Below are 24,411 nucleotides of genomic sequence, written 5' to 3'. Positions count from 1 at the left end.
AGTGAAGGGAGCAGCCGGTGCCAAAGTCCGCAGGGGAATTCGGGAGACTGTTGCCTGTGCTCCCGAGCAGTTCCCAAATTTGCCCTGGACATGTGAGGCGGAGACCAAGTAGCCAAGTCTGCGGACTCTAAAATGTCTAGAGTCTGACACACGCTTTGTCCCCACGAGGAGCTCGTCACTAAGGGTCCCCGTGCATCATCCTCTTAGTTCACAGCGACCTTGGGGTCAGGGATTTCGGGATGAGGAGCACGGACTCCCTAAGCCTCCGGGTCCCCCACGCGGGACTCCCCGCGGGTAAGGCAGCCATGCACCTGTGCGGACGTCGCCTCCCGCCTGCGACGGAGGGTGCGCGCGCGCCCCAACCCGGGGCTGCTGACTCAGCTCGGCTGCTCGCGTTTCTTTCGCGCAACGCGGATGCTGCTTTTGCTGCAGCAAAGTGGGGGGGACGGGGGGGGGGCCAAGGCACCCGTGGCAGCCTGGCGTTGGCTCTCCGGGGCCCGCTGCGGCACTCCCTGCCCACCCCCGGAAGGGGAACTGTGGGGTGCGCGAGTTGACGAAATTGGGGGAAGTGGGCGCTCGCAGCTCACACCCAAACTGGAAGGAACCTGTTCTGCCCGGAGCGGGCGCGGAGCCGCCAAAGCCGCCAGCGCCGCGCGAGACCGGCCCTGGCGCGCGCGTCCCCCCTCCTCTCTAGGTCCCCAAATCCTTAGGGCGCGAGGGTGTGGGGGGGTGGCTGGGCGGTGGGCGCGCGGGGGAGCAGCGGGAAGGGAGGAGGCCCGGGGACCCCGCGCGCGCGCGCGCGCCCGGCCGGGGGTGCCCCGAGCGAGGGTGCAGGCACCCCCGAACTGCCCTGCACGCTCGCGCTCCCACTTGCACCGCGGCGAAGTGCCGGGTCTGGTCGGGCCAGGCACGCAGCGGCGCGCCCGGGTTGGGCATGGGGGCGTCGCGCCAAAGAGCCCGGTGGCGTTGGCGGGGGCATCCGGCCGGGACCCCGATGCAGTTACCTTCCGTGACCCCCAGCCCGGGCGGCGGGCGGGAGGGCGGGCGCGCGCGCCCGGCGCGGCCCCGGTCCACGTGGGCCGGCGCGCGCGCGCCAGGCCGGCCCCCTCCTTGGCGGCGCTCGGCGCTCGCAGCACATGGTCGGCGGCGGCGCGCCCCCGAGGCCGGCGGAGACCGGCTGCAGCCGGTATAGGATAAGAGATAGGCAGCGACGCGGGGCCGGGGCGCGGGCGGCTGCACGCACCGGCCGGGCGCAGGCACCGGGCTGGGGGCGGGGGGAGGGTGTGGCTCGGGGGCCGGAGGCGCGGAGCGGGTGGGGGCCGGGGTGGTCCGGGCCGACCGGCGGGAGCCAAGTGCAGATTGGCTTAGGCCCCCGCCCTAAGGGGTTAAGCCTTTTCTCATGTAACTGAGCGGCTTATAAGGAGGGGGAGGCCAAGCCTCCGCCTTATTGGGAGCCCTTTGGGGTTTATTCTCTTCCCTTCTAACTTGGTGAGTTGGTTTTATTATTTTACACGTTTAAAAGTTGGATGGTGGGGCGTGGGTTGCTTTTTCAAAATCTGTGTTGGGGTCTTTTTTGGGTGGGGGAGGCGGAGGAGACCACTTAACATCTTAACACTTTGGAGAGGTTATTCCGGCAAATAGCCTCTCTGACAGTGAGCACCGCCCAGGGCCACCAGGATGCCGCGCTCTCGCCGGGGTGCGCAGCCCAGAGTTGAATGTCCGTGACCCTGGTACAGTTGGGGTCCGGACAATACTGAAGGGCAGGCCTGGCCTTTGGGTGCCCCCCGCCCTGGGTGAGGGGCTCCAGGCCGTCGGGGGAGTCGGGGGCGGCAGGCTCAGCCCCTCCATGGATTTTCCGCATGAAGTTGCCTGCGCGTCACCAGAGCGAAATGTCAGAGGTACCGTCCTTCCCCAGGCTCGCGCGCGCACCGGGCGGTCACTGAGGCAGCGCGAGGGAAAGTGGGGCGCCCTGTCTCCCCGTCTCCCCCGCCAACACACCCTTCCCCGGGGCAGCCAACGCTTGCCCCTGAGGGGTGGCAGGGACTCCGCTGCAGAGAGCGCGTCCTGCACCTGGACGGCCAGAACTGTCAGCGGCTGACGGCTGGTCCCGCGCAACTTCCAGGGTTCCCGGGGCTGCCGACCGCAAGAAAGCGCGTGTAGCTGAGCAGTTCTGTAGCTAGGGAGGATAGTTTTGCAGAGGAGATATGGGTTATTTCCTTTTGGGTTGTTCCTTTCTTTTTATCCCCCCGCAGACAGGTGATAGAAGTTTGTTAGGTGGCATGTAAAATGTTACCAAACGCGGGGGGCGACAGAAAAAGCTCCCGGAGGCAACTGGGGAGAGCAGCTACAACTTATCCTGGAAGCCAGGTTTGTTCCCACAGTTAGACAGTCTGTGCCAGCTCCTTCTAACAGGAGATGGTTTCTTCCCTGGGAATGAGATTTCGCAGTAATCTTATTATTTTTTGCAAATCATAGTAAGATGGGTGTTTTGTTTGGGGGGGGGGGAGGGAACCAAGTGCTTATGGTGAAATCTAAGTGATGCATCTCCCCATGTCCCAAGCACCATTTTGTGACATTTTGGGGGTCAAAACAATACATCCTGTCCAATGAATATAGTAGAAGCACCTTTTCTCACAATTAAGGGAGTTCTATCCAAGACAGAAACTTACAGTATGTAAATAATGCAGCCAAGTGGAAAATCTCCTTTTAAATAAGTACCACTAACCCTGAGTTTTCTTCCTGTGGTTTCCCAAAAAGGACTTTCCTCAGTGGAACTCCTGAGGAGGACACTTAAATTAGGGGTTCAGGTTTCAACATCTTGGTCTTGTAAAATGGGTGAGTTGGTTGTATCCAATGATTCAGCCCTGTTGTGGCAGCCATCCATGTTAGGTTTGGGATTTTTTTTTTTTTTTATTAGAGAATTCAAATGAACTTCACTCAAATACAGACTGGTTTTGACAAGTTTGGCCAGAAACAAATTGTCTAAAGCTGTTCTCCAGACTATCTTTAAGAAGAATGGAGATTCTCAGTGCATTTGCTCAGGCTCTGCTGACCAGGTAGCCATCCCATTTCCATTCAAATCTTGCATTTTGAAATTTGCTCTGAATTGACCCCGGACTAACACTCTGATCGTCTACTAGGGGACTTCAAATAGTTTGTGGGAAAATGTAATTAAAAAATAAAAATAAAATGTATAACTTTATTTCTCAACATAAGATCCATCAAGTTCAAGACACTTTTCTAAGTGATGATACCAGCCATTTATTCCATCCCTAAAGAACTGAGGGTCCCGGGAATTTAACCATGTCAGTGCAGCCTTTTTTACATTATTTTCTTTAACTCATGTCATTTGAGTTGTATTTACATTATTAACAGTAGAAAAGCAGGTGCCCTTTAAAGATTTTTTAAGATTAGGAAGCAAAAAGAAGTCAGAAGGAGCCAAATCAGGACTGTAAGGTGGATGGATGTCTAATGATTTCCTGTTGAAACTCATAAAATCGCCCTTGTTTGGGCCGGCCAGTTTGCTCAGTTGGTTAGAGCATGATACGGATAACACCAAGGTCCAGAGTTCGATCCCTGTACTGGCCAGCAACAAAAAAATTAATAATAATAATAATAAGTTAAAATTGCCCTTATTTGATGAGAGGAATGAGCAAGAGCATTGTCATGGTGGAGAAGGACTCTGGTGAAGCTTTCCTAGGTGTTTTTCTGCTAAAGCTTTGGCTCACTTTCTCAAAACACTCTCATGATAAGCAGATGTTCTTTGGCCCTCCAGGAAGTCAACAAGCAAAATGCCATAATCATCCCAAAAAGCCATTGCCATGACCTTTCCTCTTGACCAGTTTGCTTTTGCTCCGACTAGATCACCTCTGGGTAGCTATGGCTTTAATTGTGCTTTGTCTTCAGGATCGTACCGGTAAAGTCGTATTTCATGATCCCACTTATTTAAAATTTCCATTGAAAGCTTTGCTCTTGTTTGAAGTGGATCTGGGTGCAACAGTTTGGGCACCCCTCAAGCAGAAGTTTTGCTCAACTTTAATTTTTCAGTCCGAATTGTGTAAGCTGAACCAAGTGAGATAGATGTCTGTGGTGCTGGCTGTTGTTTCTGCTGTTAATCATTGGTCCTCTTTAATTAAGGCACGAACAAGATTAATTTTTTCCTCACCAATTGGTGTGGATGGTTTGCTGTTGCAGACTTCATCTTCAACATTGTCTTGTCCCTTATTAAAGAGTTATCCATCTGTAAACGGATGTTTTTGGGGCATAGTCTCCATAAACTTTTCATAAAGTATCAAGGATTTCACCATTCTTCCAGCCAAGCTTCACCCTAAATTGGATGTTTGTTCTTGCTTCAATTTGAGCAGAATTCATGTTGCTCTGATAGGGGCTGTTTTCAAACTGATGTCTTATCCTTCTTAGTGCCTCAAACTAGAACCTGTTCAGACATGTTATAATAAGGTAGTATGATTTTATTTTGATGCAAAAAATTTTTCAAATCTGCCCCCAGAAAACACAGACAAAGAAACAAAAAATATGGGCTGGCCAGCTACCTCAGTTGGTTAGAGCGTGGTGCTAACACCAAGGTCCAAGGTTCAGTCCCTGTACCAGCCAGCCACACAGACACACACACACACACACACAAAATATTTTGAAATCCATGCATAGTTTTTTCATAATATGCATTTTCCATGATCTTTGTGAAGATCCCTCATATAATAACCCTATATTTCTCATTTTTCATGCCCTCAAGTCTAATCTTTTATCAACAAGTTAAATCAGAGTGAAACTCCCTAGTGTCACAGATTTCTAAGCCTTGGCAGAATGCCCATTTAAGAGGACACATAAGACAACCAAATGCTACTAGGAAATACTCCAAACCGCCCGGTGTATTTTGTCACTGCACTTCCTTCAGAACAACACTAGAGTGAAGGGAAGACAGCTACCAGAAACTCCCATTCAGAATTGTAGAATTTTACAGTTGGGAAAGACAGAGGAACTGCTGTGTCTAACCCTTACTTTTACAGATGATGAGATCTAGGGATTAAGTGATTTTTTTCCAAGATAGTGCAGCTAGTTATGGTAAACAGAAATTCAACAAATACTGCCTGAGGGCTTCAGGGAGATAAAGACATAGGCCTTACCTTCAAAGGACTTGAGAAGGATGGAAGGGTAACTTAGAGCAAGTCAAGGTCAAAGGCTATCATAAAATTGTAGATTCTTAGGGCAGGAAGAGATCTGAGATCATCAGGGTCTAGTTTAACTCCGTATTTACCTTGAAGACACAAGAAGCAAAATGATTCACCCAAGGCCATAGGATCACCCAGCTTGCCTCACCAGTTACATCCCTGCGCAGCTAACTAATACCCTTTCCCGTCATGTTAGTTCACATGACCATGAAACCAAAATGGACAATTTCTGTATTCTGGAAACTGGAGAGGCTTCTAAGTAATCAGGTTCAAATTTCAGGCCTCAGTTGCTTTGTTTGCAGAGGCAGATAGGTTGTAAAGCCAATTGGCCTTCTGATGAACGAATGGAAAAAAGAAAAGGAGAAAAGTCCAGGAAAGGGTTTATTCTGTGACCAGGCACTTCCTCATTTTATGACTCAGTTTTTTTAGGAAAGAGTTGTGCATTGCTTTAGAAGTAACCCCAAGACTCCTCCTGTGTAATTAACCTTTATTGAGCACATACTGTATAGCAAATGCTGTGCCAGGCACTGGGTCTGGAAAGAGCTGTTGACTGCCCTGTAGTTGCCTGCCATGTGCAGTCTTAACATGCGAGATGTAGATGTTATCTCCGTTGAGTCTTAGAAACCACAGTGTTCTGTTAGTCTATCCTGTGGTCTTATCTTCAAAGCTAAATATAATAGGACATAGGATGCTTTAGAATGATAGAATAATAAAGGCATAAAGGAGTAGGTTCAGGATGTTATCTTTCCTTTATGACAATCCTAGTTAGAAGAAGAAGAAAGCAACCTTCTGTCCTCCAAAAACCCAAGAATGCAGGTGAAAATTATATTTGAATCTAGCTAGGATACAGTTGCATAGACCTAAAGCAGAGTTTTAAAAAACAAACGAGTTGATCACCCAGCAGGGTCTCAGAAAGTAAATAGAAGTAGAGCAATTACAAGTCCGCTGCCTTTGAACCAGCTGTCATAGGTCACATCTAACCAGTGTCCAGCTGCTTTACACCATGTTTGCAACAACCGTCTAGTGTTTGCATCTCCCTCCCAGCTCATCTGCTTGGGCCACAAGATTTGGCCTGAGGAATCAGTTGATTAATAGAACTCTGTGCTAAATTTGAGTTTCAAAGGGTCTGACACCTAGTAGGTACTTTGTTGAAAAAAATGCCACCTGTTAAAGCTGGATGGAGCCTTGCAGATTCTCCAGTCCAACCTTCTCATCTGACTAATGAGGAACTTGCCCAGAGAAGTGAAGTGACTTTCTCAAGGTCACACAGTTAAGTGGACAAACAGTTCACAGCCCTCTTTATACAGGGAGGTCAAGAGAGCTTTGAGCTTTGACAGAAAATGGTTCCCTCACAATCTCTATTTAAACACTTCCTAAAGCTTGTGTTGGAACTTAAACTCCAATATGGTATTTGAGAGGTGGCACCTTTAAGAGGTGATTGGATTGTGAGAACTCTGCCCTCATAAATTGATTAATCGAATCATGGGTTAATGGTTTAATGGCCTATCAGAGAGGAGCCTGGTGGCTTTATAAGGAGAGTGAACACGCTCTTGCCACTCTTGTTGTGATACCCTGTGTTGCCACAGAATTCTGTAGACAGTTGCCACCAAGAAGGCCTTTATCAGATTTCCCCCTGGGACCTTGGACTCCCCAGCCTCCAAAACAGTGAGAAATGATTTTTTTTTTTTAATATAAATTACCCAGTTTTAGATATTCTGTTATAAGCAACAGAAAACTGATACAGTAGGTAATCTCAGCTCAGACAAAAACTGGAATCTAATCCCATTCATCTAAATGCAATCCAATGAAAAGGTTGTCTCTTAATTTTACAGTGATTTTAGACTAAAGAGAGATTTAGCTTGTCTCTCTGAGGCTTTTATCAATTTTATTCCAATATGCTTTTATTCAAGTGGGTCCTGAGCCCTCCATTAAGATTCTAAAACCTTATGGCACCCTTCTGAGTTTGAACAATCGTGCCCATGTGACCTTGGACTTAGTAGCCACTTAGTCCTGACTGCTTGCCAGAAATGAGCTGAGCTCTGCAAGGACGTGGTCAAATGGTTTTAAATGGGATACATTTCAGTCTTAAGTTTCCTTATCATTATTATCAATAAATATTGTCATCCATAGAAGCAGAGACCATCTTTAGGTCTTTTCACTGTAATATCCCCACAGTGAAAGCAAAGGGCCTGGCACCTAGTAGGTACTTTGTTGAAAACATAAATTAAAACTGTGTACAAGGTATGGGGGGTACGGGGTACAAACACATATGGCCCCAGATTTTGTGAGCTTATAATTTAATTCAGCAAATAAGATAAATGCATAAAAGAAAGTAATATCCCATCATTAAATGATACCTGTCATATGACGAAGAGAGTCCATTAGGTTGAGTTGGTTGGCGGAAGCATTATGGAAAAAGGATTTGATGGGTCAGGACCTGAGAGGTTCTAGAGGGCACCCAGCTTGGGGAAATGGCATAGCCAAAGGCAAGGTGGTTGGGGACTAAAGAGCAGGTGATCAAGCTTCGGAACCAGAAGAAATAAGGCTACAAAGATAGGTTGGGGTCCAATTACGAAGGACAGTGGAAGTCAGGCTAATTAGTGGATTTTATCCTTCAGAAAGAGGAAAGTTACTGAAAAAGTCTGAGCAGAAAAATGCCACGACAATGCAACATCTCAAAAAGATGAATTGTAATGGACAAATGGAGCCAGTTGAGAGGCTCTTAGGGGAGTTGTGGTCTTCACAAGGAAAAGCTCAAACTGATGGCCTGGCAGGAGAATAAAATGGAGGGGCTGAAGGCTGAGGCTTGACACGCCCCTGCTTCCCACCAGCACCCCCTCCCCGGGGATAAACACTATTGTATCACCAGCGCTGGGAAGTACACTTTTTTTTTGGTCTCTAAATCTATAGCCTAGTGCTGTTTTCACTGCTCTGTCCAGTTGCCTCATCCTGAGGGTGACTGTCGAAAGGCTGATGCAGAAGAGTGTTGTGAACACTGATGACACACTATTCTGTGGCTGCTCAGCTCCTGCATCCTGAGCCATCTAACGGCCCTTCTCACCTTGCTGTTTGCTCAGGCATGACACATCAACACACATCAAAATGCAAAGGCCTTTGCTGCCAAGGACATAAGCTTTGAAAAGCATCTTATGCTCTGTTTTATGCAACCTAATATCTAACAGCAATAGAGTATAAAGTGAGTATATAATCATTAGCCAAGTACTAGCTACTGTGGGAATGGCACTGTCAATAGGATGCGTGATAGGAAGTTAGGTCAGATTTGCTGCTTTTTCTGATTTATACAGTACATTTAGAATACTAGGTCTCAAGATCAGAAATCGGCAAATCTGCTGGATAGATAATATTGTATCCTATTATTTTTCAGTTGCCCTCCATTATCAGTAAAACTTTGGCTTTAGAAGCTTGAACATGACAATTTAGGGCTAGGAAAAGGATCCACAAGCATCCTGAAAATTCACCTGTATACAACTGCATAATTGTAAAGAATTCTTAAACTTGAGGTTGATTGCCAATAAGAGCTCTAAAACCAAGGACTCTGTTATTATAGATATCATTAACTTTTAGTTGGGCTAAAAGTCCACATCACTGTTTCAAAGTGTATAATTTCAGAAGCTTTGAAAAGGACAGTAATTCCTGTCCTAGGACCCAATGCAGAAGACTCAAGCCACCCTCCCTCCAGTGTTAAATACGGTGTCTCTTCTTAGTGCTGTTCCCGCACAGGTCTGCTCCTTCAGATGTTTGTTGCGGTTTGAATGAAAAGGCACAGAGGGGTCGGGGTGACTTGGTTACATTAACTGCTGGCCAGAGAGAGCCCTGTGGGTTTGTGGTGCCTTATTTAGTCACTGTACTCTAGAGTATTTGTCATGTGCTCAGAAGTTCAATTGCTAATACACCAAGTAGTGTTCAACTTTGAGGAAATTACTCATATTAAACAAACTCCCAGAAGAGTGAATTCCCATATTTTAATGTATAGTTGCATTCTGTCCATGCAAGTTCATCCACATGGGACATCAAAACATAATCAGAATGTTGCTTACTGAGTAGAAAAATGGGAGCAGGAAGAGTTGGCTGCATGATCTTAAGGGCCAGCAGCATCAAGCCAAGATGCATATGGCATCTCAAGCACTTATCCCATAGAAGGTGCTAGACATACTGTCAGTGCTTGCCCTCAGCCTCCCTTTCCGGGTTTCATTTCTGATCAACATTCCTTATAGTTCATTCAGTCTTTCTTTGCCTAAATTGTCTCTTCCAAGGCCAGCATCAGTATCTGGTCTGGTGGCGCTTTGGTGTCCTTAAAAGTGCCTCTAAATATTCTGCTCTGATTCCTTACGTTTATTTGTTCTTCCCATTTAACTATCACAGAAAAGTCTTACTTCCAAGTTGTTTGGGGGCCCCATGTACAATAGAAGATAGATAATTGTCCAAAGACTTTATACTAACTATACATGGTTTAAATATTCAACAACCTAAGAAATGTGGTAAGTAGTTCTTACCTGTTGAGTTTGCTAAAGAGTATTAGAATCGTCAGCCCTCATGCTATTGCTGGTCTGAATCTTTTTTTTTTTTTTAACTTTTCATTTCAGATTAAGAATGACCCAAAAGAAATCAAAGCTTTGTTCCCGAGCCAATGTGTATACTCAAGTGCCTGATGGAGGATGGGGCTGGGCAGTAGCTGCTGCTTTTTTCTTCGTTGAAGTCTTTACCTATGGCATCATCAAGACATTTGGTGTCTTCTTTAATGATTTAATGGACAGTTTTGATGAATCCAATAGCAGGATCTCATGGATAATATCAATATGTGTGTTTGTCTTAACATTTACAGGTGAGTACATCTTTCAGCCTAACCATGATGTAAGCGTTTGCCCTTTTAATCGGCCTCACTGTGTAATGGTAGTCCTGGTGTGTTTGCGATCACTCCCTTATGTGACCTGTTGGTTCTTTCCAGCCTCAATTAAGTAATACGGTTTTCAGAGGGTTGGGGATTAGCAAGAAACAAGAGGCACTGAAGAAAAAAGCCGTATAGGCCAGCCTTGACTGCCTTCAGTTTAAAACACATGTATTAAATGTGTCTACACACTCTTAGGATTCTGTAGATTACTTTGAGGATAGCAATAAACCCTAGTTCTGTGAGGGTATAGTCATTGTATAAAGAAGCAACGTCAAAAAGCACTTGGCATATAAGGCCCCGGTCTCATGAAAATGTGCTCAGAAAGCAGGTTGGAAACATGTAAATGTGGATACATGAAGAAGAAAGATGGAATGTGTGAAAGGATGTAACCAGGCTGACCTTACATTTCCCTAACTTTACTCTAATATACTGTCATGAAACTATTATTTCTGAAGTTATTGCTGAAGTTAAAGCCCTTCTTTCAATGTAGTTTATTTTTAGCCATTTAATGTCTTAAGGCAGCTCCATGTGTTATTACCCATTGGGTAAAGTAGGTATTTTTCTTTTTGGTCCTCATATACTATGTCTTCCAAGTTTCACGAAATAGCTCCTAGTTCCAGTTTAATTGAGTATTAAGATTCTAAATTGTAGAAGGCTTACTTTCTCAGAAAGATAAAGTAAATGAATTAGAACCAAAATTTTAAATTTGGTAATCTAAGTAAAAAGAAGATCCCAAAGCTTAAGTGTTAGTTAGCTCTTTTATAACCAAAGATAACAAAGTAGTCAACAAGAAATTTCCAGTTGATACTATTGTAGCAGAAGATAATTCTTTTTTTTCCTTTTAATTTGTATATTTATTTATTTATTTGTTTATTTGGTCTTATTTTTTTCATTAATTTTTTTTATTCTAACTTATGCTTTGTAACTGTACATCATACTGCAGGGGGTACAATCCCAGAAGATAATTCTTCTAAATGCTATTATTCTAGTTGTTAATGCTTTGAGCCAACATACTGGCTCAAAATGATGATAGTGGTTTTATTATGAGCTGCATTCAGTATCAGTATGCGTTTTAATAACTAATATAGATATGTATGGACTAACCCCAGCAAAATTGAATCTTTTCTTACTGCCCCTTTATCTAGCATGTTCTGTGTTGCTCGTCTTTGACCTGACTCTCAAAGGTTCACTTATCTCAGGGGTAGTCAAGTCCATATGAAGTAACATATCACTAGGAAACTAAGTGGACATATTTAAATGTCCTAGGGGACATCAGCAAATTATGATTCATCAGCCACTTTGAATTATCTATCCCACAGCTATCCTCTGCATAACTAAGAATTCACTATATTTTCATCCTGTATCATTTTCAGAAAAATCAAATGAAACTAACCAAATTTTGACCCTAAGTGGAGCTTTTTAAAAAGCTTTTTTTGACCCTAAATGAGAATAGAAAAAAAAAAAAAAAAAGATTCAAGCAATAATAGGAAAACCAAGTTTTATCATAGAAGAACAAATTAAATGCATGTCTAATTTTGTGGATGCTCATGGGAGTCAAAATCTTTCATCTAAAAATATAGATATTAGTTTTACACTATGACTTTAATATGAACAAATGGGAAAATAATGCCTGAACTGACGTAAGTAGCCACTGCATGAATGTATTATTGTATCTTGCACCATCTCCACGTTCAAGACTTGGAGGAAGGAATCTTATTGACGTTAACACTGAAGCCTCTAGGAGTTAAAATAACACTTTGTGTCCCTTTCCTGCAGCTCCCCTCTCCACGGTCCTGAGCAATCGTTTTGGACACCGTCTGGTGGTGATGTTGGGAGGGCTGCTTGTCAGTATCGGGATGGTGACTGCCTCCTTTTCCCAAGAAGTTTACCACATGTACATCAGCATCGGGGTCATTTCTGGTAAGTATTCCTCCTTGGCTCAAAAGTTCTCTAGAAGGGCTGGCCGATTGATTACTCAGTTGGTTAGAGCACAGTGTTGTAACACCAAGGTCAAAGATTTGGATCCCCATACCAGCAAGCCACCAAAAAAAGAAGTTCTCTAGATACTGGGTTTGAAGAACAAGGAAGGAGAAAGAGGAAACTAAACCCAAATTGTATTTCTTGCTCTCTCCTTTTTTCTTCAAAATTAATCATGTCTCAGGTCAGTGATTTTGAACTGGGCTGTATATATGGGACTACAGGGAATATGGGAACCTGTTCTCAAGCGTCCAAGAGTTTTTGTTTGATCTTTAAAAAAAAAGAAAATTCCCAATGATGACAATAACCTCTCCTTTGCTATAGTGTACAGCTAAAAGACACGATTTGCACAAAGTAAGACTTGGATTTCTTTAGCCAGTATTACTGAAATCAGCGTCTGAAGATTCTAGGCTGTAGGGGGCTGCAGTGTGCTGGACTTATTCTCGGCGGTCTAAGAAAACTTTATTTCCTTTAAAAGGAGTCCAAACATTACTCATAGATGATATATATATATATATAATACACACTCTCAGTTAAGATTTGCACACTTTAAATTGTTCACATATTTCTGCACACATCAAAAGACATTTCCAAGTACAAGTCTTATATAAAAACTATATTCAATAATAGTTTTGTCCATTGTGAATTACATAAATTTGGAAACAAAATGCAGAAAAGTAAACAAAAAACAATAACAAAAAAGAAAACAGTTTTTTATACTTCTGGCATCCCAAAACAACTGTTACAGCTTATCCAGACCTTTAATGAAACCCATTTGTCTTTGTAACATCACCTTTTTTTCCAGAATGAATTACTTCGCTCCCAGAAGTTATGATTCAAAAACAGAAACAAAAATTCTAGATATTTAAATGCATCCTTCCAGTATCAGTTCGTGCATGTTTCTCACTATACTTTTTTACTTTCTTTCACAGGTTTGGGATACTGCTTTAGTTTTCTCCCAACTGTAACCATTCTATCACAATACTTTGACAAAAGACGTTCCATGGTTACTGCCGTTGCGTCTTCGGGAGAATGTTTTGCTGTGTTTGCTTTTGCACCAGGTAGGTGGACTACGGTAGTCTATGTGTTAATGTGGAATAAGGGGAGCTACTCGAGTATCCTTGTTACACTAATTTTGCCAACAGTTGGCCAATGGATGACTTTAACTGTATACATAATGAAAGGTGATTTGCTGTCTCTTCTCCAGCCCATTTTTAGGACATATCTTTCCTAAGCCCCATTTTAGGAATTCAAACCATTTTAACAATAGTCCAAATTTACATAAACAGGAAGATCACATATTTAGAGATAAGGCTTTATTGAAACATGCATTTCTAAATAATTTAGTGATATGGGATTTTTCATACTATTATTTCTCTCCTTTATCAAAAGAGCTATATTTAATGTGGATTTAAGTTTTGTTAATAAACTCTGTGTGTGGATAATCTCACAGCAAAATTTTATACCTGTTTTATTTCCCTGTCTTAACGTTAATATGTGAATTACAAGAAAACTAAAGTAGTAGACAGGTCACCTTGGAGACCCAGATTTATTTCTTTCTCTGCCATTTCTTGAAGAATGTGTCAGTAGATTGCATTATTCACAGGAGATGCAGGTAGAAGTATTTAGGAGTGACATGTCATACTGTCTGAAGCTTTTCAGATGGTTCCATGTGTGCATGTAAATATATATATATAGAGAGAGAGAGAGACCAAGATAAAAATGTTAATTGTTGAATTTAGGTGAAGAGCAGGCATGTAGGTGTCATTTTCTCCACTTTTCTGTCAGTTTGAAATTTTTCCAAATCAAACATTAAAGAGAGAGAGATCAGTGGGCAGTGAGTGCCCTGAGGGTAAACTACATCTTGATCAGCTTTGTTCCCTAGCACTGGGCACTGTCCCCCAGCACTTGGTAGACACTCAAGAAATGCCATATGGAGAAAGGAAAATTAGACCAATTATTGTCAGAGGAATACAGAGCATTTAGAAATACCCAAGCCTGAAATATTTTGCCATTCTAAGTTTTCCATATTAACGGGGAGAACAAGAGGGCTCAATAAAACATGCTACAAAGGCAAGTGGAGCCTCGCAAGGAATGTGGGGCTCTTGCTAAGCCGATCTTCTGGTTACCCGAGTTACCATGTCAACTCTCAAAGAATTACAATACAGTAAAATGAAATTATACTGAACATCACTTAACCTTTCTGGGATGATTAAAAAAATACTTTAAGATCTTGTGGGGCCTGCATTGTCCTGTTGTAGCTATGGAGCTATATGCTGTTTAGCCATAGCCTCCACCTCACGTTCCTGTGTCCAGCCTACCCCTCCAGGCTCTGGCCAGCAGCCTAGGACCCAACTTAATGGCAGGAAGGAGGAAGAGATCTCAGGTAGTTAAGGCCATACCTCAGGTAGAAACTGGAGAACTGTATCACTTAATTCTAGGATAATCATAGGAATTTTTACATTCTTAGTTTATTTTTTATTTAATCCATTACTCCTAAGGATTGATGAGGTATAATATAGCTCACAGGTTGTTAAATTCTTTTTATAAATAACCAGATAGTCAACACTGTAGGCTTTGAGGATTATATGGTCTCTGTCAACATTATTCTGTTCTGCTGTTACAGCACAAAAGCTTCTGTACACTATGTAAATGAATGAGCAGGGCTGTGTTCCAGTCAAGCTTTATTAATCAATACGGGCAGCAGATTTGATTTGGCTCACGGGCCGCTGTTTGCCAAACTTTCATGTAGATCACAAACTTATTTTATTCCTGGTGCCCGGAAAAATGCACCCTCCAAAGCTCTTTTAGAGATGTGGGCTGAAAATATTTTATATATATATATATATATATATATATATATGTGATAATTATTATGCACATTTTGTCCTTATTGATTGATAAAATGCACCAAAAACCTAGAAGAAAGGTAGTCTAGATTGATTACATTCACCCTGCTGAGTAAATTTTCACAAAAATTATTACTAAGCCCGAACCTATTTCTTCGTGATATTTTCTCCTGCGTCTTGAGTCCATTATGGACCTTAGATTTTATTTCTTGTTCGCTTCTGCCTGTTCAAGCCATCACGGCTCTGAAGGAAAGCATCGGCTGGAGATACAGCCTCCTTTTCGTGGGCCTAATACAGTTAAACATTATCATCTGCGGAGCACTGCTAAGACCAATTATCATCAGAGGACCAGAGTCACCGAAAATAACCACACATGAAAATCGGAAAGAAGTGCAATATATGCTTGAAAATGAGAAAACACGAACCTCAATCGACTCCATTGACTCAGGAGTAGAACTCACTACCTCACCTAAAAATGTGCCTAGTCACACCAACACAGAACTGGAGCTGAAGACGGATGTACCGCAGAATCTGGTGAAGACCAGCTCCAAGCAAAGTGATAAGAAAGTCCCGTTGTTAGACTTCTCAATTTTGAAAGAGACAAGTTTTATTTGTTATTCATTATTTGGTCTCTTTGCAACACTGGGATTCTTTGCACCTTCCCTGTACATCATCCCTTTGGGCATTAGTCTGGGCATTGATCGGGATCGTGCTGCTTTTTTATTATCTGCGATGGCCATTGCTGAAGTTTTTGGAAGAATCGGAGTTGGTATTGTCCTCAACAGAGAGCCCGTTAGGAAGATCTACATTGAGCTCATCTGCGTCATCTTATTGACTGTGTCTCTGATTGCCTTTACTTTTGCTACTGACTTCTGGGGTCTTATGTCATGTAGCATATTTTTTGGGTGCATGGTTGGAACAATAGGAGGGACCCACATCCCACTGCTGGCTGAAGATGATGTCGTGGGGATTGAGAAGATGCCTTCTGCAGCTGGGGTCTACATCTTCATTCAGAGTGTGTCAGGACTGGCTGGACCACCCCTTGCAGGTACGTTACATTTTTATTCTTGTTTTGTTTTTTGGCAGCTGGTGGATATGGGGATCCCAATCCCTGACTTTGGTGTTATATAACACCACACTCTAACCAACTGAGCCAACCAGCCAGCCCCTCATGTAATTTAAATACACAGCATACAAACCTTTGTCTACTTTCCCCTTATTAGTTGTGCTAGCTTCCTGTTCAAGTCTAATAAAAAAAATCTGCTTCCATTTTGATACTTCTATTGAATTTTAGAGCTGCCAGGGATTAGAGATTACCTGAGCCAAACTTGATTTAAATATTTAAGAAACTGAGGCCAAAGATTTAAGCCAAAGGTATGGTAAATTAGTGAGCAAGTCAGGATTAGAACCTGTGTCTGCAGGCCAAGTTATCCCAGGCTTTTTCTATCCTCTTGCTTTGTCTAATGCTAGAGGTGAACCCATGGACTTATGACCTTTCTAACCCATCTGATTTTTGAAATAATAGAGCTAAGGGACTTCCGTAAGTCATCTTCCCTTCTTGTGAAAGGTGTTTGGGAATTGAGCACGTAGCTGCACTCTGCAAATACTTCAGTCAGTACAGAATATTTCCTTGTAGGAGGGACATAGATATGTTTCATATCTTAGGTCTGAAATAGGTCCTTAAAATTATTGTAATTAGAAATCTTACCCTTGTGAAAATTAGAAATCTTTTCCCTTGTTAAAGGATACCTGAAATGAACTCAAATGAAAATAAGCAGCTCTTTCCTTACTTAAGGATATTACCTTTTCAAAGAAACGTGCATCTACTGCCCCATGTTTTAGATTCTCTACTAGGACAGACTCAGCCTATGAACAAGTTAGCAACTTAATTTTCTCAGGTGCCAAGTATGTTGTGTGTTTGTCTGATTTATTTCTTCTGTCCAGTCTGGCAAAGATTTCTGCCTTCCACACCCTTTTTTCTTTAGAAAAATAAAACAAGGAAGGTAAAGAAATGGAGAGGTTTCCGAATTTGGTGGGAGCCAGGGTGAGAGGGTTTATGACAGTAATAATGTTGTTGACAGCTGCTTGTGCTTTCTCCCAGGTCTGCTGGTGGACCACAGCAAGATATACAGCAGGGCCTTCTACTCCTGTGCAGCTGGCATGGCGGTGGCTGCCATATGCCTTGCCCTGGTGAGACCGTGTAAAAAGGGACTGTGTCAGCATCATCGTTCAGGTGGAACAAAGGCAGAGAGCCATCGTGGGAAAGCTTTACAAGACATACCTGAAGACTTTCTGGAAATGGATCTTGGGAAAAATGAACACAGACTTCATGTGAATCTCGAGCCAGTGTGACGTGATTTCGTGTAACAACAGCCGCTATGTTGGCTGGGGAGGGTCGGGGGTGGGACCAGGGAAGACACAGGGAGTAGAGAAGCTACCCACTCTACTCCACTTTCAAAGCTGCATTCTAAAGGGAAGGTATATGTGAACGGCACTATCAACATCTTTTTTTTTTTTGGAAGTTTTCCTTTTTGCTTGTTTTTTAAGCCAAAACAAAAAGTTTTCCTTTTTGCTTGTTTTTTAAGCCGAAACAAAAACACTCTTCCATATATAAATCTAGCTGTATTCAGTAGCAATACAAAGATACACAGGACTCTTTAGTTCACATTCCAATATTAAAATAGTGACATGAATCGGCAAAGTTGTTTTAAGTTTTAAGGGTGTTCACATGTGATAAACTACTATCTGATAAAATGACATCTAGCCCTGGTCCTTGAAATGAAATTAGCCATCCAAAAATAAAAAACCTCAATCATTTAAAAAATTTCTAATTTTCAGAAATCTGAATTGGTTTTTTTAAACCCTTTGAAAAATATCAAGGTTCCCATTAACAACTTATGGCCTCTGAATTTTCCAAATATTGCATGGAATTGAAGGACAGTTTAAGACTAATAAAGAACAATTTTTTAAATATATATAACTTGAACTTCCTGAATGTGAAAATTACCACTTCTTTGTATGGCCAGTCATGACCAGAAGTATTCCGATACAGAATATACAAAATGGGATTTTAAAATGTTTCCTGTTGCTTCTAATTGTTCAGAAATATGTGATTGTAGTGTCTTTAATTTAAACCACTATTTATTATTAAGTTATTCAAGGATGATTAAAGTAATCAAAAGAAATAAAATCTGAGACATAAGCAGAATTTTTACTTCCTTTCTGCAGTCCTTTAAATGCCTCAAAGAATACTTTTTAACTTGTAAAGTTACCCTCATAAAAGGCCAAGTTGTAATAATCCTTCAGTTGGATTAAAGGCAACATGTACTATTTAAAGGAGAAAAATTAATGGATAGCAAATCACCTTAGCTTTTAACAATAATTTGTTTTATCACTTGAGAAAACTTAAGGATCTTCTTTGATCAGAATTATATTTCATTGAATTGTTGAAGCATTTCCGATTTTTTTTTTTTTTTTTTAACATCTGTTGAAGCATTTCTGCATTTCACATGGGGGGGACATTTATGTCACCATCACAAGGTTACAAGTTGAAATTTACATCTTATATAAAACATGACTTAATTGTTCTAAGTTGCCATAAGTGTCAGGTAACTGGTCATTTTTTTTTTTTTTTGAGTTACACTACATGAATAGTATTTCTCATTTTAGCAGTTTTCTGTAAAGAGGGCAAGTGTGAGGATAACAGGTGGGCAAGTTACTCACCTATTTTACTGAATCTCACCTCACAGGTGATAGCCAATACACGCTGCTCCATTGTTATTCATCTTTATTGTTAATTTATGACAACTCAGGGGGAAAAAATATAACAAGCCTAGTTTGGTTACAGGTACACACAAGCTTGAATATTTCTCTGCACTGAAATGAAAAGTGGCATAGTTAATCACCACCTGCTACATTTTGTATAGCATTTAATCAGCCATAGAAATAGGACAATCTATAAAACTTTGGGGAGGATGGGGGGGTGGAAAATGACAAAGTGTCTGTCAAAAATAGGCACACCTAGAATAAGGTGGATGTAGCACATTTCTGTCACTGCTTAAGAAGAACTCTGAGCTTGTGGCAGTTTTGCAGACTTACCTGAATGACTTCAGCACTTTACAACACATTTTTTACTATGAATGTTCAATACAATTTAATATTTATGACTGATTTCTGAGAGATCTGCTCTATGTCCATTTCTGTTAACTGCATGAAAAAAAAAAAGTATGCCAACTTCAGTGTGTCAATAATCAAGATTTTAAATGTTTGGAAGAAAATTAAAAAAACAAGATTGCTGATATGTTCTGTATTAGTGACATTCTGGTACCTCTAGATTTGCAATAAATTTATGGCTTTTTTATTTAAAGAGACTGATTTTCTTCTGCTATAAAGTTTTTTTTATTGACTCTTACAGCATTCATTGATCCAATTAAAGTTATAAAAACTCAAGGAAGATTCATTTCAAATCATTTTTTTAACTTTTCTACAAAATTTTTTAACTAGAGAGACACAAAAGTTCTCGGGAAGTATCTATTGAAATTAATTAGTCCTTTTTTTTTTGGTCATTGAAAATAGGGCAATTTTATTTCATATGCAATCTTTCATACAAATTATTTTAAAGCACCTTAGAAAACAACTGTATTAAATAATGGATAACAGGACAGGGACATAAAACTTAAGCAGTATAATCAGATGAACAAGCATATTTTCAGCTAAGAACTGAAATGAGAATGAGAGCAGTGATTGAACTTAATTATTTCCTAATGAAAAATACATGAATGAAATATTACGGTAGCCATAGAGTAAGTCCATCAAAAGTAATAAGGACAAATAGTTATGACTATCTACACTCGGTTACAAAATAGTCCTAAGAACTGTTCTAATCTCTAAGTAAACAGCACAGACTCTCCATGCCAGGGTTTGGCAAACTTTTTCTGTAAAGGTCCAAATGGTAAATATTTAAGGCTTTGCGGGACCCACGAGGTCTCTGTCGCAACTATTCAACTCTGTCATTGCAGGTCAAAAGCAGCCGTAGACAATATATAAATGAATAAGCACGGCTGTGTTTCAATAAAACTTTATGGCTACTGAAATTAGAAGTTCATAAATTTTCAGACATGGAATATCTTGATTTTTTTCTCAATCCCATAAAAATGTAAAAACCACTATTAGCTCACAGGTCGTTAAAAAAAAATAAAAATAAGAAAAGGCAGTGGACTAGATTTGGCCTGTCAACCATTGCTTCTGGCCCCGGCTCCACACGTGTGTGACACTGAAATGGGTCAATACCACCAGTAGCACAACTCAAAACAAACAGTCCTGACTGACAAGAAAAGGTCACTGTGGTCCAAGTAATTCTTAGATCTAGGTGCCAAAACTAGGAAAGATCAAACCACTGATAACACATTTACTAATTATCAGTTTTCATTTCCTGTGGTTAAAGAGATTCTACTTTTAGCTTGCTGACTTCCTAATGTTTCAGACTTAATAATGTTCCAGTATAAATGTAGACTGTTTCCCTCCCAAAAAGCAAAATTATTCCAATTGTAAAAATGAGTTCAGATCATGTGCCCTTTTAAGACCAAAGTATCCTTAAATGATACAATATTCCAAACCTTTAACCATGTTACCAATTTTTTACTCCAAAAATGTGTAATGTCACTTTTGTGCATTTATTTGCCTTTCATTTAACTTAAATACGTGGTGATAAAATAGAAAATGGATTCCAAGTCAGGGTTCCTGTGTAGCACAGATTTGTGTCACCTGAAGGTATTTGTTACATTTAGATTTCCAGACTCCATTCCAATATCCTGAACCAGAAATCATGATCCTTATTTTAAAAAGCTCCCACATATAGGGCTCACTAATAGGGACCTAGAGTTTAGAAGCCATTGCCTTTTAAAAACGTTTTTCTTTTTCTTTTTTCTTTTTGAGAAGTCACTGCCTTTAAAAGTTTCAATGGTTACGAACGTTACTTAAAACAACCAATTTAAAGACAATTCAGACGTTACAGCTAAGAGATCACTCCTATACATATACTACACCGAGAAATGAGAAGCTGTCCTTGTCTTCAGATTTGTCTTTGCATAAATGTATGTCCTAAGTGAGGGTGACCATGTCCAACAGGTGGGCCAGCCACCGCCGCATTAGTAAGGACACTAGGTCCCCCTGGTGTTCAGCTTTTGTAATGACTTTCTAAAGGTGCAGAACAAGAACAGTGGCAGAAAAACTTGCAACTTTACTTTTCATGTGAAAACCCTCACACCCAAATCAAAATTACTTCAATGAGTATCTCTTCCTAAAAGGGAAATTAGACAGCTAACCTGATATCCCAGAGCAATTCACCAAACATTATTGAAAGAAAATACAAATTGTGGCCATGTATTTATACCATGTATATGCCTTTCCAGCAACTCAAGAACAAGCATGCTAACTAGCAACTTACTACCCCAGAATTCAACCAGTACTTTAAGTACCTTTTCTACACTGACGACTCCCAATTCTTCGTCCCACTTGTGCCCCCGAGCTCCAGACTTCTGTATGCCCGCGTGGCAGCACTTGGTGTCAGTCATCTCCAGTTTAAAATGTCCTCAGCAGGGCCAGCCCGTGGCTCACTCGGGAGAGTGTGGTGCTGATAACACCAAGGCCACGGGTTTGGATCCCATATAGGGATGGCCGGTTAGCTCACTGGGTGAGCGTGGTGCTGACAACACCAAGTCAAGGGTCAAGATCCCCTTACCGGTCATCTTTTTATTAAAAAAAGAAAAAGAAAAAATATCCTCAGCAGAACTCTGGAGCTCCTCAAGCCCACTCCTTCACAAATCCAATCGGCTCTACTTTCTAAATATATCCAGAACGTGACTGCTTTAGCCAACCCCACCAGGACCCTGGATTATTTCAGTAATCGCCCAGCTGGTTTGCCTGTTTCCACTCTTGCCACACACCACCCCCAACTTCATTTTCTGTATAGCGGCCACAATAATCCTTTTAAAGCACAAGTCAGACCTAAACGCTTAACAACAGGTCCTGCCTGAACTGCCTTTTGCTGTGACTTTCCCCCTTGCTCCTGCCGCATAGCCTCCTGGGCTTTCTTATTGTTCCGTGAATTGTTTTTATTGCTCTGAGCTTTGGGCCTCAGCACCTGAAGTTCCCTTTACCTGCTACACCCTTCCCTTAGATATGTACACAGTGTGACCCTTCAGTTTGGTCACCTCCAATCTCACCTCCCTCAGGAGGCATTTCTGGCTGTCGTATTCAAAATAGTACTTGTTTCTATTATGTTATAAAAGTATTTGTTTACTCCTTGATTATCTGTCTCTCCCACTGTTTATTAAGCTGGCAGTTTTTTGTTCACTGATATATTCCCAAGGCTTTGAGCAGGACCTGGCACATAGTAGGCGGTGCTCTATAAATATTACTGAATGAATATTAGTGAATGAATTTGCGAATGAATACGTGAGCTCTTCACTTTTAATTGACCTTTTTTCCCCTTTTAATTACACAAGAGAAAAGAATGGTATTTATTTACAATTACAGCTCAAGAGAACCTGGTGCCACTATGGAGCAGTTGGATGACCATAGGACACTGAAAGCACTGTGCTCAAAACCTACTGGTCCAACACCTGAAGATGGGTTTCAAAGTGCCCAGCAGTAGTGTCCTATACAGGTGGGTCAGCTGTAAGGAAGAAAAAATTGATCCATGAGCAGAGACTAAACAAAACAGCGGGAAGATATTAACACTAGGTAGGTATGCAAATGGAAGGCTGTGAGTTTTAACAAATTGCCTGAGCAGATTTTGTTTTATCTTAACCTATTTTCCAGCAGACATTTTTTTATGATGGCTTTTTTTTTTCATAGCCTTTATTCCCATACAACACAAGCTCACAGCCTCTACGTTATGATGCTTTTTTAAAATGCCTGATCTGGTAGCAAGTGCTTTTCTAGATATTATATCTCTCTTTTTTGATGCTAAGGCAGAAGTACATAGACTGATTTCTTTGACTTTGAGCAACCCCAGATGGCCCCACTTGAATAGAAAAGAATTTGAAAGAAAGCTTAATCTTATAACCCCTTCTATAAACAATCTGAAAAAATTGGTTAGGTTTCTGGCTGGCAGTATTTTACTTCTGTAAGGTCATGTAGCACAGTGAAAACAATGCAGAACTCAAAATTAGGAAGACTTAGGACTTGGTCCATTTTTGCCATTGCTTATACTACACATGAGTTGACTTAGCTACTTCAGGCTTGCTTCCTCATCCACGAAACGGACTGAACAATCTTCTCATTATTAACACTTTATGACTCTGCTTTCCAAAAATGAAAATGCACTTAAAGGAGATACCAGGCCCTTGGCAATGAGAGGGGAGGGTAAAAACCAATCTGCAACAGAGAATAATACCAAAACAGTGCTGAATCCAGAGGCCCTTAAAGTGCCCACACCCTTTCAGCTTGAATGTCAACACTCACTGTACTGCCAGAAGACCTGCGTGGTCTTTTCCTTGAATAAGCCTCTCTCCTATTAACTCAATTTCATGGGTACATCTTCCCAGAGAGACCAGAGATTGGTACTCATCTAGAGCTGCGCTGTCCAATACAGCAGCCACAAGCCACACAGGGCTGTTGAGCACTTGAAATGTGGCCAGTTGGAATGGAGTGTGCTGTGAGCGTAAAATACACACCAGACTTTGAAGACTGAGTGTGAAAAAAGAATATAAAATATCTCAGTATGTATACTGACAACACGTTGAGGTAATATTTTGGATGCACTGGATTAAATAAAATATATGATTAAAGTTAATTCAACTGCTTCTGTTTGCATTTGCAAATGCAGCTACTAGAAAAATTAAACTTACATATGTGGCTTGTATCATATTTCTATTGGATGGTGCTGCTCTAGATATCAGCACCTAGAAAGTGACTAAGATTCAAACTCTTAAATTCAGCACTTTTTAAATGCTCTACCTGAGAAGAGATTCCACTCACTGCTCTGCTGCCGTCGCCATCCTGATTTTCCCAGGCCGTGCCCAGAGTAGGGCGCCCGTGGGTGTGGCCAGGTCCTCCCACCCGCCAGGCCTGCACAGGAGGCTGCGGGTGGGGGGGGTTACCCCGGGTCCCTGACGCCCAGGGGAGGCCAAGCAACCGGCCCCACACTTCTGAACCCCGCCAGGGGAAGTCCCTGGGCGCGGAAACAGGTGGCGCGCGGGCGACTCGCAGCTGCTCGTCCCGGGGCGCCCGCACGACCTGGCCGGGCGACAGCGACGCGCTTCCTGCTCGGGAAAGGCCCGAGCGCAGGGCCGGCTTATAGCGGTCCCGCAGCTGCCTGCTTCAATTTTAGCATTCCTCCTCCGAAGACGCAGCTCCCCGGCCCTCTGTCCCTCATAGGGTTTGCAATTTAAAAGTATTTGTATCAAGGGAATTTATGCTTCCAAAAGCAAGCTGGACAAGAACCGGCCCATAATCCTTGCCCAATTCTTCTGGTTAACCCTCACCA

The 24,411-nt window shown here is 41.8% G+C and overlaps 1 protein-coding gene and 1 long non-coding RNA gene across 2 annotated transcripts; one reads left to right on the top strand and one right to left on the bottom strand.

Moving 5' to 3' along the window:
- The first annotated feature begins 1,448 nt into the window (after positions 1-1,448).
- On the top strand, positions 1,449-17,273 carry SLC16A6 (solute carrier family 16 member 6). The gene is made up of 6 exons (XM_063081038.1): positions 1,449-1,488; positions 9,791-10,029; positions 11,872-12,015; positions 13,005-13,133; positions 15,154-15,969; positions 17,023-17,273. Exons 2-6 carry the CDS (start codon positions 9,798-9,800, stop codon positions 17,271-17,273), a joined length of 1,572 nt encoding a protein of 523 aa, XP_062937108.1. The 5' UTR covers positions 1,449-1,488; positions 9,791-9,797.
- LOC134364864 (uncharacterized) lies at positions 3,248-24,142 on the bottom strand. Its single transcript, XR_010021905.1, has 3 exons — positions 23,883-24,142; positions 5,142-5,272; positions 3,248-4,435 (listed from the first exon to the last, which is right to left on the bottom strand). It is a non-coding gene; the product is annotated as an uncharacterized LOC134364864 (long non-coding RNA).
- Between the last annotated feature and the right edge of the window lie 269 nt (positions 24,143-24,411).

The sequence above is a fragment of the Cynocephalus volans genome, chromosome 16 (genome assembly GCF_027409185.1).
Source record: "Cynocephalus volans isolate mCynVol1 chromosome 16, mCynVol1.pri, whole genome shotgun sequence".
NCBI lineage: Eukaryota > Metazoa > Chordata > Mammalia > Dermoptera > Cynocephalidae > Cynocephalus > Cynocephalus volans.
The sequence above is the reverse complement of the archived record's forward strand: the minus strand, read 5'-3'. Positions and strand labels throughout refer to the sequence as shown.

Coding starts and splice junctions, on each gene's coding strand:
- SLC16A6 (XM_063081038.1), top strand. CDS start 9,798: ATGACCCAAAAGAAATCAAAGCTTTGTTCCCGAGCCAATGTGTATACT. Junction 10,030..11,871: donor GTTTGTCTTAACATTTACAG/GTGAGTACATCT, acceptor CCTTTCCTGCAG/CTCCCCTCTCCACGGTCCTG. Junction 15,970..17,022: donor GGCTGGACCACCCCTTGCAG/GTACGTTACATT, acceptor GCTTTCTCCCAG/GTCTGCTGGTGGACCACAGC.